At 19.2% G+C, this 16816-nt stretch overlaps 4 protein-coding genes across 4 annotated transcripts; 2 read left to right on the plus strand and 2 right to left on the minus strand.

Moving 5' to 3' along the window:
* Positions 1 to 228: 228 nt before the first annotated feature.
* PGAL8A_00517100 (dihydrolipamide succinyltransferase component of, putative) lies at positions 229 to 1957 on the plus strand (the record flags this gene model as incomplete). Its single annotated transcript, XM_028674003.1, has 3 exons — positions 229 to 258; positions 463 to 568; positions 762 to 1957. The coding sequence occupies 3 exons, from the start codon at positions 229 to 231 to the stop codon at positions 1955 to 1957; spliced, it is 1332 nt and encodes a 443-aa protein (XP_028530399.1).
* Positions 1958 to 2859: 902 nt separating this feature from the next.
* On the minus strand, positions 2860 to 3704 carry PGAL8A_00517200 (splicing factor 3B subunit 4, putative; the record flags this gene model as incomplete). Its single annotated transcript, XM_028674004.1, has 4 exons — positions 2860 to 2895; positions 3093 to 3151; positions 3293 to 3439; positions 3575 to 3704. 4 exons carry the CDS (start codon positions 3702 to 3704, stop codon positions 2860 to 2862), a joined length of 372 nt encoding a protein of 123 aa, XP_028530400.1.
* A 1490-nt stretch (positions 3705 to 5194) lies between these two features.
* PGAL8A_00517300 (conserved Plasmodium protein, unknown function) lies at positions 5195 to 7054 on the plus strand (the record flags this gene model as incomplete). The annotated part of the gene is made up of 1 exon (XM_028674005.1): positions 5195 to 7054. The coding sequence occupies one exon, from the start codon at positions 5195 to 5197 to the stop codon at positions 7052 to 7054; it is 1860 nt and encodes a 619-aa protein (XP_028530401.1).
* A 306-nt stretch (positions 7055 to 7360) lies between these two features.
* On the minus strand, positions 7361 to 16147 carry PGAL8A_00517400 (conserved Plasmodium protein, unknown function; the record flags this gene model as incomplete). The annotated part of the gene is made up of 4 exons (XM_028674006.1): positions 7361 to 7432; positions 7567 to 8031; positions 8220 to 14680; positions 15115 to 16147. The coding sequence occupies 4 exons, from the start codon at positions 16145 to 16147 to the stop codon at positions 7361 to 7363; spliced, it is 8031 nt and encodes a 2676-aa protein (XP_028530402.1).
* Between the last annotated feature and the right edge of the window lie 669 nt (positions 16148 to 16816).

A 16816-nucleotide genomic window follows, 5' to 3' on the forward strand; every position in this document is an offset into this window, starting at 1 on the left:
AATTTTTTTTTTTTTTTTTTTTTTTTTTTTAATTTTAATTAAAAAAAAAAAAAAAAAAAAAAAAAAAAAAAAAAAAATGACTTAATTTCAGATTATATTTTTCATTTTAAATTGAAACGAATTTATGCATTGAATTTTTTTTTAATATAAATGATAATAATTTTGTAATTTTCTTGCATTTATTGGAACAAAAAAGAAAAAAGAATACAAAAATTTTAATATTAAAAGATGACACAAAATCTCATACTTCGCTTAAATGTAATTATCTAAAATAAATAAATAAATAAATAAATAAATAAATAAATATATATATATATATATATATATATATATTAGTATTAGTATTAATAAATATACTATTAAAATTATTACATATTGTGACATATCAAAACATAAGGGTTTTATTTATATATTAATGAATACAAGAAATATTGGATAATTTCTTTTTTTTTTTTTTTTTAGAAATCATCATTATATAATTTAAATAGTGTTAAAAGAACCTTTTTTAGTTTAAAGAGCAGACAAAATGAAAAATATAGATTTGTTTTTAGAAGATATTTTTCTATAGGTAAATTCTTTTCACATAAATTACATTGAGATTAAATTAAACATATAGATATATTTATATATATTTAAGTTGCAAAAATGAGTGAATAATGAAAATTTTTAAATATTTATAATTTTTCGTAGATGTTTAATTTTATTAATATATAATATTTTATTTTATATTATTTTATTTTATTATTTTTTTTTTTTTTTAGATACCATAAAAGTACCAAGATTAGGTGATTCAATTACAGAAGGCACAATAAACGAATGGAAGAAAAAAGTTGGTGATTATGTTAAGAATGATGAAACTTTAGCAATTATTGATACAGATAAAGTAAGTGTTGATATTAATTCAAAGTCCAGCGGAACCTTACACAAAATTTTTGCTGAAGCTGGTGATATCATATTGGTTGATAGTCCCTTATGTGAAATAGATACTTCAGCAAAACCACCAGAAAACATTTCTACAACTGAAAAAAAGATAAATGTTAACATAATGAAAGAGGAAGTAGAAAAAGAGAAAAAGACATATAATGAAAGTATATTAGACGAAAAAAAAAGTGAAAATATTGTAACTGATGAAAAAAAAAGTGAAAATATTGCAACTAATGAAAAAAAAAGTGAAAATAATGTAATTGAAGAAAAAAAAAGTGAAAAATCTACAAATGAAGATAAAATTTTGGAAGTTAACTATGAATATGTAAATGAAAGAACAGAAAGAAGAGTTCGTATGTTACCAATAAGAAAAAGAATTGCAGAAAGACTAAAGGAATCACAAAATACATGTGCTTTACTAACTACATTCAATGAATGTGATATGAGTAAGGCGATGATTTTTAGAAATGAATTAAAAGATACATTTCAAAAAAAATATGGATGTAAGCTAGGTTTTGTATCTTTATTTATATATGCATCCACATTAGCTTTAAAAAAAATGCCTCAAGTAAATGCATTTATTGATAATGATGAAATAGTTTATAAAAATTATATTGATATATCGGTAGCAGTAGCTACACCTAATGGATTAACTGTTCCAGTTATTCGAGATTGTCAAAATAAAAAATTACCACAGTTAGAACAAGCATTATCTGAATTAGCTACAAAAGCAAGAAATAATAAATTATCATTAGATGATTTAACTGGTGGCACTTTTACTATATCAAATGGAGGAGTGTTTGGAAGTATGTTAAGTACCCCTATTGTTAACATGCCTCAGTCAGCTATTCTAGGTATGCATACCATAAAAAATAGACCAGTTGTAATTAATAATGAAATTGTAATTAGACCCATAATGTATTTGGCATTAACTTATGACCATAGATTATTAGACGGAAGAGATGCTGTTCAATTTTTATGTGCTATTAGAGACTATATAGAAAATCCAAATCTGATGCTAATAGAATGTTAAAAAAAATTATTTGCATACTTATGTATATATATTAATTTTTCCTTTTTATTTTTTTTTTTTTTTATATTTTTGTAAATTCTCTAATAAATATTTACAATTTAGTAACATTAATAATTAAATTATATATTAATTTTGAAATTCTTAAGAATATAAAAAGAATAATTAAAAAAATATATATATAAAGATAAATGAGGAAAAATGAAAAGTATCAATGTTTTATATATATTGTAAAAAAAAAAAAAAATTGCTTTAAAAAAAATTAAAGAAAACATCATTTTTTTAATTAAAAGCTTATACATCCTAAAATATATATATTAATATAAATAATTTTAACAGCAAAATTATTATAAATACATATACCTTTTTTATGTTTTTACTGTAATATATTGCTGTATTTAATCTTATACATTAAATCTATACTCTTCATTAATTTAATTTAAAAAAAAATCATGAAAATCATAAATACTATTATTTCAAAAACCTATCTATATAATTTATTATAAGAAATGTATAAATATATATATATATATATATATGTATTATTTCGTTAATATTTTTTTTTCTTCAAACTCTAAAAAGATAAAATATATATGTTTTCTAAAAGAGTACATAATAATTACAATACATTAGTAGATAAATAAGATGTTTAAAATTTACATATATAATTATATTCTCTTAATAAATTTTATTTTTATATTAAAAATATAGTTAATTTCATTTCGTTTAAAGGAACGTTTGACTTTATCTTAAAATAGGTGAAGTATTAAATCAATGATATAATTTTCATTAAATGATATTGAGTATAAAAATTTTAATAATAAAAATAAACTTAAGAAAAATTAATTGCAAAACTTCCTACAACATAATCAATGAATATAATTATATGAAAAAGTAATTCTTTTTTAATCAAATGAATTGTCTTTATCTAAATTTTCTTCCTATAAAAAAAAAAAAATAAAATAAAATAATTTAAATGGCTCTAAATAGAGAAGTAATGAAATGATAAAATTATGAAAACAATAAAGGTAAACTAGAAATAATAATAGTAAATAAAGTTCAATATTATAAGTTTCGTATTTATATTAGTAAGCACAATATTAAATGTGTAAAATTATTATAATTTTTATTTTTTTACCTTTGAATTTTCTTCTAATAATTTCATTTTTTCTTGATTATACAAATCATCTATCCACACTAAAAAAAAAAAAGTACATTTTAACATAAAATTTATAATAAAAAATATATGAAAAAAAAAAAAAAAAAAAAAAAAGAAATATAATATTTCTATATATAAAACATTAAAAATAAACAAGAAAAATAAAAGTAATAATAAACCTGGTTTATATTGATCCACTTTTTTAGTTTTGGAATAATTTACATAAATTCTCTTTCCATTTATTTCAAAATTATTCATATTATATAAAGCATGTTTAGCATCGTCTTTTTCTACATATTCTATAAATGCAAAACCCCTATTTTTTTCTTACAAAAAAAAAAAAAAAAAAAAAAAAAAAAAATATATTAAATTTATTTTTATTTTCCAAATATATATTAAACAACAATTAAATTCGTATTAAACTAATTAAAAAAAATTTCAAAAAAATGTATATCTTTTACTTGAAACCAAATTCATAGGTATTTCAATATTTCTTATATCACCAAATGACGAAAAAATATCATATAAACATTTTTCATCTACTGTCTCATCAATTCCTCCAACAAATATTATTTCAGCATTATCATCCATATTTACTTCTTTTTTAAATTTTCAATCACAAAAAAAAAAAAAAATATATAATTACATCTTCTTTAAAACAAAAAAAAAAAAAGAAAAAAAGAAAAAAAAAATATTAATATTTATTTAGGAATAAAAAGAAATATTTCAATAAGATAAGAAAAAACAAAATAAAAAATATATTATTTTTAAAAGTAGAATATTATTATGAATAAAACAAAAACATTAAGTATTAATATACAAAAATAAAAAATAAAATTGATTATTAATTTTATATATTTAATTTAATTTTTTTTTTTTTTACAAAAACTTTATATGTTATCTTTTAAATCTATAAAATTAATTTAAAATTCACTTAATATGCACATTTCATTAATATATATTTTTTATTTTTATTTTAATGAAATAGTGCAAATATAGAAATTTTATTTTTAAATACTAATTTAAAAAACTAAAAGTAATTAGTGTATTTTTATATTATTTATAACATATAATTGGTAATTTTATTAGAATTTGATAACTAATGAATTTTCTATTTTTTCTTTTTATTTTAAAAAAGACTATAATCGTTAGAAAAAAAAAAAAAAAAATATAGAATATGTCATGAAAAAATATATTAGTAAACTTCGTTTTTAAATTTAATAAAAATATATATAAATTTTCTTTATGTAATTACATTGAATTCATTTGTAAATTTTAAGATGTTAAGAAAAAAAAAAAAAAAAAAAACAAAAATAGTTTTTAATTGTATCTTTTTGGTTTTTATTTTTTATTTTTACATAACAAATATAATCTCTTTTTTTATGTTGTATTTTTAAAAATCAAATTTAACATAATTAAACATCATAAAAATAAAAGTATATTACTTTTTTTCCTAAAAATTCGGAAAAGAAATCTTAATAAAAATAATTAAATCTTTATTTTTTATTAAATTAATTTTTTAGATAAAAATTTTAATAAATAAAACAAATTGAGATAATTCCAATTTGTTTATTTTGTTTTTTATTACTATAACTTAGAAACTTATTTTTACAACTTGTCCTTTTTTTTACTAATATTAATATATTGAATATATTAAGTTCATACTTTTAGTCTTTTAATTTTTTAATATTTTTTTTTTTTTTTTTCTTTGTGCAATTCTTTTTCTATATAGGTTATTCTTAAACTAATTCAAAGTATCTTCAATCTCTTTTGTTCTATGTCATTTTTAAGAAAAAAAAAAAAAATATATTTTTACATATTTTTTTTTCTTGTATAAATTTGTTTCATTATATAGATCATTTATAAATATTAATTTTCATAGAAAACATTTGTGTACTTTAATATTTCAATATTAGTTTGATCTAACGATCTATTTGTTGTCTTTTTTTCTTAATTTTTATTCTATATTTGTTTTCTTTAATTTTTATATTATTTAAATTTAATTTTTTTAAGTTTTTTTTTTTTGTTATTTTTTTGATATTTATACAATTAAAAATTGTGATTAAAATAAAAAAAAAAAAATGGATAATTATAATTTGACTGAAGAAAAAAATCTTCTAATTTATGATAAAACAAGTAAAGTAGGATGTATATATTTTTTAGGAATTAGTAGTAATCTTTATAGAGGAAAAATAATTCTTAAAAAAAAAACCATAAGTGACAGATTAGTTAGATATACGAATTTAAATGATAATTTGGTTTTAATAAAAAATGGAAATTTTAATTTTAAACAAACAGCTATACTAATTAAAGGAATAACAATTTTTTTGCATAGACAGCTAGAAGTATTATTAACTGATTTCTATGCTATGTATAAAAAATGTTTATTTAATAATCATAATATAAATAATGATTTAAATAAAATGATGAAAAAAATTAAAACAAATAAAGGTTTTAAAATAAAAAAAAAAATATTATCTCTACAGGATGTAAATAGAAATAACACTGAATTACTTATGAACACTTCTAATTATTTAAATAAAAATAAAAACATAGCAAATGTAAATGATTTAATGTTAAAAGAAAGTAATGAAATATATATAAATGATTATAACTTTGAAAACGATGGAATTCATAATGAAGAAAATATAATTTATCAAGATATTTTAGCAAACGAATCTTCATTTGAATACTCTAAAATTAATAACTTTTATACTGTGAATGACGGAATAAATAATTTGAATACAAAAGAAAGTATTGATGAAATAAAAATGCAAAGTAACATGAAGAATACATTTAATTTCAATTTATTTGAAGATACAAAAAACGGAGAAAATAAAAATTTAGAAAAAAACAATTATTCGACTAACAGTTTAATTACAAACATAAATATAGATAAGAAAGGTTTTTTTTATAATAACATAAATAGTGCTATTACAAGAAATGATGGTAATATAAATAATAAAATAGATAACAATTCTAAAAAAGTAAATGATAAAAAAAATAACAAAAAAAGATTTTTCGTTGATGTAGATGAAGAAATTATTTTAAAAGATAATACATGGAATGAATTAAAAATAAATAAAAAAAAAAAAAAATCAGAGGAGTATTTCAATGAAAATTTGGAAAACATTAATTATTTCTTTAATATTATAAATAATAATAAAAAAAATATTTTGAATAATTTGTCATTTTTAAATTTTTACGAATTAACAAAAAATTGTACTACGTTAGATTCTAGAAAAGAATTATACAACGTATTTGAAAATTTAATTGAAAATGAAAAAGGTAATAAATTACCAAATAATTTAAAGTTAATTTATACAAAATCAACCATATCTCCTATAAAAGGAAGAAGTAATAATAATTTAAACTTTGAAGAGTTAAGAGAAAGATTTAATGATGATTATTTCATGAATGTTAATATAGAAAATAATCGAGAGAAAGATAAAATTTCAAAAAATTCAGTCGGTTCTTTTATTAATATAACAGATAATATTGATTATAATTTTGATAAGATGAGCGATTCTTACAACATAAATTCGGATCAAAATAAAATAAAAGAGCAAAACATTTATGTAAATAATAAAAATAAAAGAGATAATAATGCACCTTTGCAAAATAATAATTCTAACTACACGTTAAGCGAAAATTTTAAAGACACTATTAGCGTTCCATCAAGTAAATTAGTTAACAGAAGATCCTTTACTTCAGTACAGCATAAATATGATGAAGAATTATTAAAATTAAAAAATTATATATGTAAATTAAGTAACAAATTTCATAATAATATGGATTTTGAGAATATATTTCCTATAAATAAAACGACAGATAAAAATGCTTCGTTAATATTTTATAACTTACTTGTTCTAGCATCAAATGATGAAATAGAATTAATTCAAAACTTTCCTAATGATAGAATTATTATAAAAGTATTCTAAAACATAGAAAAATAAAAAGAAATTTTTTCAAAATGAAAAAAAATTTATTAAAATAGTTCACAAGTACAAAAACAAATTTTAAATTTATACAAAAATTAATTGAAGTTTTAAATATACTTCAATTTTCTAAAACAAATAAAAAACAATCAAAAATACAAAACTAAAAATTACAAAAAGTACGAAAATTAAATAAAATAAATTACATACTAAATTTATATTCAATGAAAAAAAAAAAAAAAAAAAAAAAAAATATTATTTATAATATATTTTAATTTATAAAAATACATTTTTTTTTTTTTTGTGATATTAGTTAGTTAATGAAAACATAATCCTCCTTAAAGCATTGAGTATCTTTCTCTTCATGAAATAGTTCATTTTCTAATAAAAAAAAAAAAAAAAAAATAGTATTAGTAAAAAATAATGTAAATTTAAAGAAAAAAATGCATATAATAAAATTTGACATATATATATAAATGCTATTTTAAAAAAAAAAAAAAAAAAAAAGAGGTTACGTTTTTAATAACGAAAAAGTGCTCCATAGGATTATTATCCATATAATTAATCAATTTTTCTACAATGACGGTATAATTATTTTTATAAATATCATTTTCTTTTAAATATTTGTAAATATTTTTATTCATGTCTACAAAAAACAATTTCTTACTTCTTGTTATATTTGAAATATTTACATAATAACTTAAATCTTTTAAAAATAAATATTTAAATTTTAATTCAATTTCCCTTAAAGAAGATAGAATATTAGAATGTAATTGTTTTTCATCATTTGGTACTTCAAAAAATTTAAATTTAAATATCAATTTTTTAAAATTTTGTTTTGATATTCTATATATGAGATTCCTATTAAAAATTTTTACTCTTAAAGGTACATACAATTCTTCATTGATTTCTTGACCAAGTAAGGTTACATTTTTTCCTTCCAATGATTTTAGGCATTTGGCAAATTTCAAGTTTTCTTCCTATAAAAAAAAAAAAAAAAAAAAAAAAAAAATATTTTTTTAATGTAGACTATATAAAATAAAATTTCTTTTTATAAAAATTAACTAGTTTAATATCTATAATAATAAAAAAAAAATATTTATAATAAATTAGAAAAAAAATTATTAAAAATTTTGTAAAATGATTCAATATATATATATTTAATTACCTTTTTCATATTTGTGGATGAATTTTCTAAATTAGGAAAAATATCTTTTATCTCATTTTTGAAAGCAAAATATATTTTCAAATTATATAAATGAATATAAGACATTAAGAATTGAGGTGTATATTTATTTACTTTGTGACCTTTTAAGATATGAGAAAACAAAAATTCTAAGAAGTTTTCATTATTGTTATATAGCACAAGTTTTACTTCTTTACTTGTTGTATAACTTAATATCATATCATAATTTAACATATTATTTTTACATGTTAAAAAATTACATTTATAATTTTTGTCATAGGGTTCATTTAATTCTTTCCATTTTAATATTAATTTCACAAAGTCTGCTGTCGTATAAATTTCATTTTGATATTTTTGTAAATTCATTATATTAGAAACAATATTAAAATTTATAGATTTAGTAGTGTGTATCTTTTCATTTTTAAATAATTTTTTTTTTGTTTCTACATATAAAAACTTTGATGGAATAATTATCTGTTCAAAAATATTTGTTGTATTATTATTATTATAAAAGGATATAACTTTTTTATTTAAAAAATTTAAGCAGTCAGCACTCATATAATAAAAACCTACATCCTTATTTACCATACTTATTTTATTTTTACTTTTTTTAATTTTTTGAGCATCTTCTTTAGAAATTCTAAATCCCAATGAACTTTTATTTTTATTAAATTCTTCATTCGCATTATTTGATGATTCTAAGAAATATTCTGTTTGTTTAGAATTAGCATCTTTTTTTTCATAAAGCACGTTAGAGACTGTAACTAACCGAAGCAAAACACTATTTTTTTTTCTATTATTATAATAATTCAGAGAACTTTTAATTACATAAGATGGATCCGTTAAGTTTATATGATATAAAGCAGAAAGAACTTTATTAAAAGAAGTTTCTTTAATAAAATTATTTGTAACATTGTTGTAAAAGAAAGTATTATGTTCATTCATCGAGATACATTTAAAAGGTAAAGTTTTCTTTCCTTTTATATTGGTATAAAAAGATTTCTTAATTTCAGATTTATAATTTTGATAAATAAAATATATTATATCTTTTAAAAATATTTCTTGTGATTTTATCATTGATAAATGAAAAGATAAATAAAAAAAGTGGGAAGTCCCTAAACCAATTTTTATTTTCACAGTTTCATCTTTTCTCTCACTTGAAATAGTAGGAGTATAAACAATTTCCTTTTTGGAAAATTTCTTACCACAATTAAGGAATGTTTTCCTTTCATTTACAAATAGACTATTTCTAAGTACAACATCTAAATGAATATTTACAAGATTTGAATTATTATTTAAATTTACCACTTTGTTTTCATTTGTTGAATTCGAATGTTTCCTTGATTCTAACTCTTTTAAAATATTTCCTATTGGTTTATGTATATCTACTTTTGCATCTTTAATTGCATAATCTGTCATTTCTTTGTTTTTATAATCAACTTGCATATGGGTATAATTAATACATTTACATTTATTTTTAAGATTCCAAAAAATATGATTAAGTATTACTGCTAAATTTACTTTCAAATCATTAGCTACAAAATTATCTATTTTTACAATAAAGGAACTCAAAATAGCCATTTCGTTTTTATTAGATGCAACATAAATTGAATCATAGTTCATCTTCGGGGTAGTGTTGAACTCATAGTTATCTTTATTTGAAATAATTTTTTTTATGGAACTTCTTGACTTCATGTAAAATACAAAATTTTGCATTTTTGTATAATCAATTTTCCTCAATATTTTACGTATTCTTTTTCTTAATAATTTGGTTATTTTACTCGTTTCTAAATAAAAGCTTTCCTTATTTACAGTGTACAAATTGATAACTAAATTAGAAAACGCCTTTGTAGTCTGATAATGATTATAAATGTGTTGAATTAATAATATATTGCTCAATTCATTATAATCTTGTCTGTCCATACTATTAATTACAATTTTTTCAAATGTATCTTCATTTTTTTCATATAAAGGAAAGTTTTCAGATTCATACAACTTAAATTCATAAGATAAACGTTCATATACTTCGAAATATCCGTAAAATATTAATGCTTTTAAAATAATCATTTTTTTAATTTCATAGGATTCTTGATTTATTTTTTCTTTTAAAATTGAACTTATATCTGGCTCAGGAAAACTTCTTAAAATAAATAATGCATCACTAATTTTGTCATCTTCTTTTTTCAAAAATTTTAATTCCTTTTTAACAAGGAAATACATATCATATATATCTGGTCTAAATTTTTCATATTCAATCGAAAATATTTTAGTACATGTTCCTATTATTCCATTTTTTAGAGCTTTACAAGCATTGGCATATTTTTCATCATCATTTTCATTAGTTGAAGTAATTATCTCCTTTTCAAATTTATTATCAGATGGCATTTCATTTAAATTTGGTTTTTCCATTTTTTTATGTTTTTTTAATCCTTTTTTAAAATTATTAGAAAACTTACTAAAACGACTACGAAGAAGTTGTAAAAAGTTTTTTCTCTTAGGAACTTGTGTCTTTTCATTAGAGCTTTTAGAATTATGATCAACTGTTTCACTATAATTATTAGAAAAAAATTCATTATTATTTGTGTTGCTATCATCTGTAACAGGGCTCCTTGAGGTAGTACTTTCATTTGGCACTAATTCGTTTTCATTACTAAAAAATGAACATATATCGGAGTTATCTTCTTGTGTATCTTTATTATTTAAAGAATTTTTATTTGATATTTGTCTTTTATTTTTAATACTATTGTATAGCTTTTTAAAATCATTTTCTTTAATATAATCAATATACTTATTTCTTTTTGTGAACCAATTGTATAAATATTTTTTAGAAAGTTTTTGTTTCATAGAATGTATAGTAACTTTTAAATATGATCTAAATTTAAAAATATCAAATCTTTTTTTTATAAAAGGATTTGCGGATTTAATCCATAATAAAATCATGGGATTTCTCCTGATGAGACTTATTGTATATTTTTCACTAGGAAATTTTAATTTACTTTCTATATTTCTTAAAAAAAAACTTTTTTTTAAAAATACAGTGGATAAACTTAACCCTAATGAAAATATATCACTTTTTAAATTATGCACAATAGCATAAAAAAAAGAATCTAGTTTTTCAGGGGCTAAATATATAGGGCTTCCTTTTACTTTTTCATAACTTCCTTCTTCTATAATATCACTAAAATTTCCTAATAAAATATCCAAGTATTTATTCTTATTATTTTTCTTTTGAATAAAATAGTTATCTGCTTTTATATTTGCATGAAGCAAACCTAAAGATTGTAGAGAAAATAATTCAGATATTAATTTTAAAAAAATATCATATTTTGCTTGATAATTATTCTCTAATGTTTTGTAATTTTTAATAGAAAATTGCACTGCATCTACTAGTTCTAATATATTTAATTTAAATCCATAATGAAAAATCTTTTTATTTACATATTTTAATGCCTTATTAAATATTGATGCGTTTATATAATTTTCATTACTTTTTATTATTCCTTTAGGTATATTCCACTTTAAAATTTTTAAGGCGCATTCAGAAGCTAAAAATAATAACTTATTACTAATAAAATTTAAATGAGATATATTAAAAGTATCTTGACTATAAAAATATCTAATGTTTTTGTAGTCTTTACAAGGACTGTTATTAGAATTTAATAAATAATATATTAATAGCAAATATGATTTCAATTCTTTCTGAAAAATATCACTTTCGTCATAAAAAAAGAGCTTTATCTTTGAATAATGAGGATAAAAATCAGCATTTACTGTTAATGATTTAGAATCTTTATCTATGGGTGGACCATTCATATCATTTCTAAATTTAAAGGAATTTAATACTGTAAGATAATTACTTTTTACATCATCATGAAATAATTGTTTATAATGTTCTGGTCTAAGAACACATATAATATCATTTCCATTTAACCAATTTAAAATGAATTGATCCTTCATTTCTTTCTGAGCAATTCCCACAATCACTCTATCAGAATTTTCAGCTAATATATCATTATAAGTATATAAATACAGATCATTCTCATTAAATTTATCTCTTAAATTTTCATGAATATTATTATTATTTGAATGAGAATCATATGCTCCTAAATCAGAATGATATTTTGGCGACATAAATGTACTGTGTGCACTTTTATCCATATTTGTTGCACTACTACCAAATTGAAAGTGTCTTTCATTAGATGGAGATGAATAATTTCCAGATGTAGGCTGTTCATCTGGTTCAGATTGTTCATCAAATGTAGATTGTTGTTCTGATTCAGAATTCTCAACAGATGAAGCATATTGATGTGATGTAGATGGTTGATGAGGTGAAGACTGCTGATCTGGTAGAGGTTGTTGATTATCTAGAAATTGTTGATGTGATGAAACATTTGCATCTTTTGAAGTATTATTATCATTATTAGAATCCTTATCAACAGAAGTAACATTCTCTGATGATTCAGTATTATTATTATTAACAACTGTTTTCTCTACATTTTCATTTTTAGAATTCTCTTCATTATCTTCTCCATAAAAAAATCTGTTCATAATATTTTTTAAATATCCTTGGAAATTACCAATATATGAAGTTTCATCATTTGTTTTACTTGCATCATTATCCTCACTGTTCTCAGAATTATTATCATCACCATCAGTGTTCTCAGAATTACCACTAATGCTTTGAGAATTATCATCATTACCACCATTATTCTCATAATTATTATCATTATCACCATTATTCTGAGAATTATTATCATTACCATCATTATTCTCATAATTATTATCATTATCACCATTATTCTGAGAATTATTATCATTACCATCATTATTCTCATAATTGTTATCATTACCATCATTATTCTCATAATTGTTATCATTACCATCATTGTTCTCATAATTATTATCATTACCATCATTATTCTCATAATTATTATCATTACCATCATTGTTCTCATAATTGTTATCATTACCATCATTGTTCTCATAATTATTATCATTACCATCATTGTTCTCATAATTGTTATCATTACCATCATTGTTCTCATAATTGTTATCATTACCATCATTGTTCTCATAATTGTTATCATTACCATCATTGTTCTCATAATTGTTATCATTACCATCATTGTTCTCATAATTNTTCTCATAATTGTTATCATTACCATCATTATTCTCATAATTGTTATCATTACCATCATTATTCTCATAATTGTTATCATTACCATCATTATTCTCATAATTGTTATCATTACCATCATTATTCTCATAATTGTTATCATTACCATCATTATTCTCATAATTGTTATCATTACCATCATTATTCTCATAATTATTATCATTACCATCATTGTTCTCATAATTGTTATCATTACCATCATTATTCTCATAATTGTTATCATTACCATCATTGTTCTCATAATTATTATCATTACCACCATTATTCTGAGAATTATTATCATTACCATCATTATTCTCATAATTATTATCATTACCACCATTATTCTGAGAATTATTATCATTATCACCATTATTCTGAGAATTATTATCATTATCAAGATCTTCAAAACTATCAAAATATTCATCATTTTCATTATCATCATTCTCAACATGCCTTTTATTAGTATTAGAACTATTGTTTTCATTAGGATTATTATTATCTAAATATTCAACAGCATCATAATATTCATCATCACCTCCTTTATTACTTTCATTATTATTGTCTTCTGTTTTTTCATTATTTAACTTTGCATTTAATTGAGTAAAAGATGTTGCAGTGCTATTATTTATGTATTTTGCAGATTCTCCCTTTTTTATCTTGTCATATTTATTATCAAAAATACCAAGATTTTCATAATGATTTTCAATTGTAAACAAACTGTTTTTTTGATCATATTTCATATTTTTTTTTCGCATTAACTCTGATTTGTTTTCAATTATATTTGAAATATTTCTCAATGAATCATTCTCATTTTTGTGTGTAAAAATATTGGTAATTTTTTGGCCTTTTTCTATGAATGAATAATTTTCAAGAGTATAAAACTTTACCTTATCTAATCCTATTTCACTATTATCTGAGTTCTTCATCATGTAAAAATGAGGATAATAATTTATATGTTCCTTATTGTTAACAAAATATTTAAATAACCATGAATAAATAAATTTAAAACTAAAAATACCTTTATCTTGCAATTCTAAGTGTATAGGATTATGCTTATTTAAATAAAAATATTCATTGTGAGAGTTTAAAAAGGCATTTTCATCCATTAATAATTCTATCTCAAAATTATTACTTAAAATTTTTATCTCTTTAGAATATTTTGGATCATATGTAAAAATTTTATTTTCACTAGTTTCAAAAATAATAGTGTCTTCATCTTCTTCTAACTCTATTACATTATCTTTTAATAAATTATATATAATAAATCTATCTTCAATTTTTTTACCTATAAAGAAAAATGAATTATATTTACATTTGTATATAAAATAAGGTGTTTTCGTAATGTATTTTATAATTTTTATACAAGAAATTCATAAAATCAAAAATATATATAATTAATAGCAAAAATCTCTACGGAGATAAAGATAATAACATTAAATTATCCCTTACATTTATTAAAAAATATTAATTAAATATGTAGACATATTAAAATATTTTAAAAAAACATAATTTCTAATTATATTTGGTAAAATGATATAGTTGTATTTTAAGAATAAAAAAGAAAAAAATGAACAAAATAAATTAATAATCATAAAAATAAATAATGATTAATATGAATTGACATTATATATATATATATATATATATATATATATATATATATATATATATAAATTTAGTATAACATTTTGGTTTATTTCTTCATAAAAATATACTAACCTTCTTTAAGATCACAAATTGTCTTATAATTACTATGAATTCTACTAAAAGTTGCAAATTTTATTTTATCATTACTTAAATGTTTTAAAGATTTATATCTATATTTTCTATTTTTTAAATAAGCATAATCGCCTTCTGTATCAAATGTTTTTTTAATATCAGATTTCTTATATTTAAAATTTATATAATCTAAATATTTTCTCTTAGAGCTGTAAAATGTATTTAAATTATAAAAAGATTTATCATAAGTTATATTTACTTTATTTTTAAGAGATTTTCTCAATATTTCAAAATTCTCTAATTCTTCTTTAGTAAATGAAATAGTTCCATGAAAACTTTTAATTTTATCATTACACGTAATTGAAATATTATAATTATTTTTTTGTAATACTTTCATATCTGCTACTAGCCATCTATCTGTTTGATTGAAATTTTCTTCTATAGCATTTCTCACTACTGCAAAGGTTGTTACATAAATTACATTGTTGTGATAAAATTGAAATTTTGCTTCATATAATTCTTTCAGGTATTGATCGTAAAAAGACTTAACATAAATTATTTTTAATTTTCCTCTTATTTCAGGAAATCTTTTAATATCATCTATAGATGTATAAATTATCGGTATCTTTTCATCTATTAAAGTTTTTTTCTCTACATTATTTTCATTGTCATATTTTTTTGTACTATGTTCATCATCACTTAGATTATCATCATTTGAAAATACAAATTTTTTTAAGTAATTATCAGTAGGATCATTTAAATCACTCTTCTTCGCTTTTCTTTCGTTAACGTTTTGATTATTATCAGTCACATTAAAGGAAGAGTTTAATTTAATATATTTATATTCATTATTATCTTTCCAATCATTTTTATTTAGTTCACCATTTGTATTATCTGTATTTTGAGAACTATTTATTTTCAAAGTGTATATAAATAAAGAAAAATCATAGTTGCTTTTCTTTATATATTTCTTTAAAATGAAAATAAATAAGTGCAAAATAAAAAATTTTTTGATAAAAAAAATAATTTTCATTATGATAATACATAAAATTAAACAAACAATAACATGTCTCCCGTAAACAGGAAAATATGTTTTTTAATATCTTTAAAATATTTATCTCCCCTATTATTTTCTTTTAAATTAAAAATATACAAAAGAAAAAGAATACTTTATATGGGTAATTTCAATACATATTTTCATTAAACATTTTGTTTTAATCGTTAGATTTGTCTTTTTTTTTTTTACTTAAATTTTATCATGTATGCACAATATGAATTAAAATCTATATCATTTAAATTATTTTATTCTTCAATATAAATCGAGTATTTTAAAAAATTAAAAGAAACATAAAATTTAGTAAAGTTAAAAATAGTACAAAAATGAATATATCTATACATAGCATAAATTGTAGACATTTTGTAATTCATTTATTCTAAGTAATATTTTTATGTGCACAAATTTGCACTTTCAATTAATGTATTATTTTTATTCATATTTGTTTTTAACTATAGTTCTTACATAAATATTATTCTTTGTTTTTTCTATATTTTTTTTACAAATTCTTAATATTCCTAGTAAATTTCATATTTCTAAAAATTTGTTAGTATTTTTTTTTAGTGAAGATAAATTTAATAACAAAAATTTATTATTAGATTAAAAAATGTTAATAATTATAATTTTATTAATAATTTTTTTTTTTTA

Source organism: Plasmodium gallinaceum, assembly GCF_900005855.1.
Source record: "Plasmodium gallinaceum strain 8A genome assembly, contig: PGAL8A_v1_152, whole genome shotgun sequence".
Classification (NCBI taxonomy): Eukaryota; Apicomplexa; class Aconoidasida; order Haemosporida; family Plasmodiidae; genus Plasmodium; species Plasmodium gallinaceum.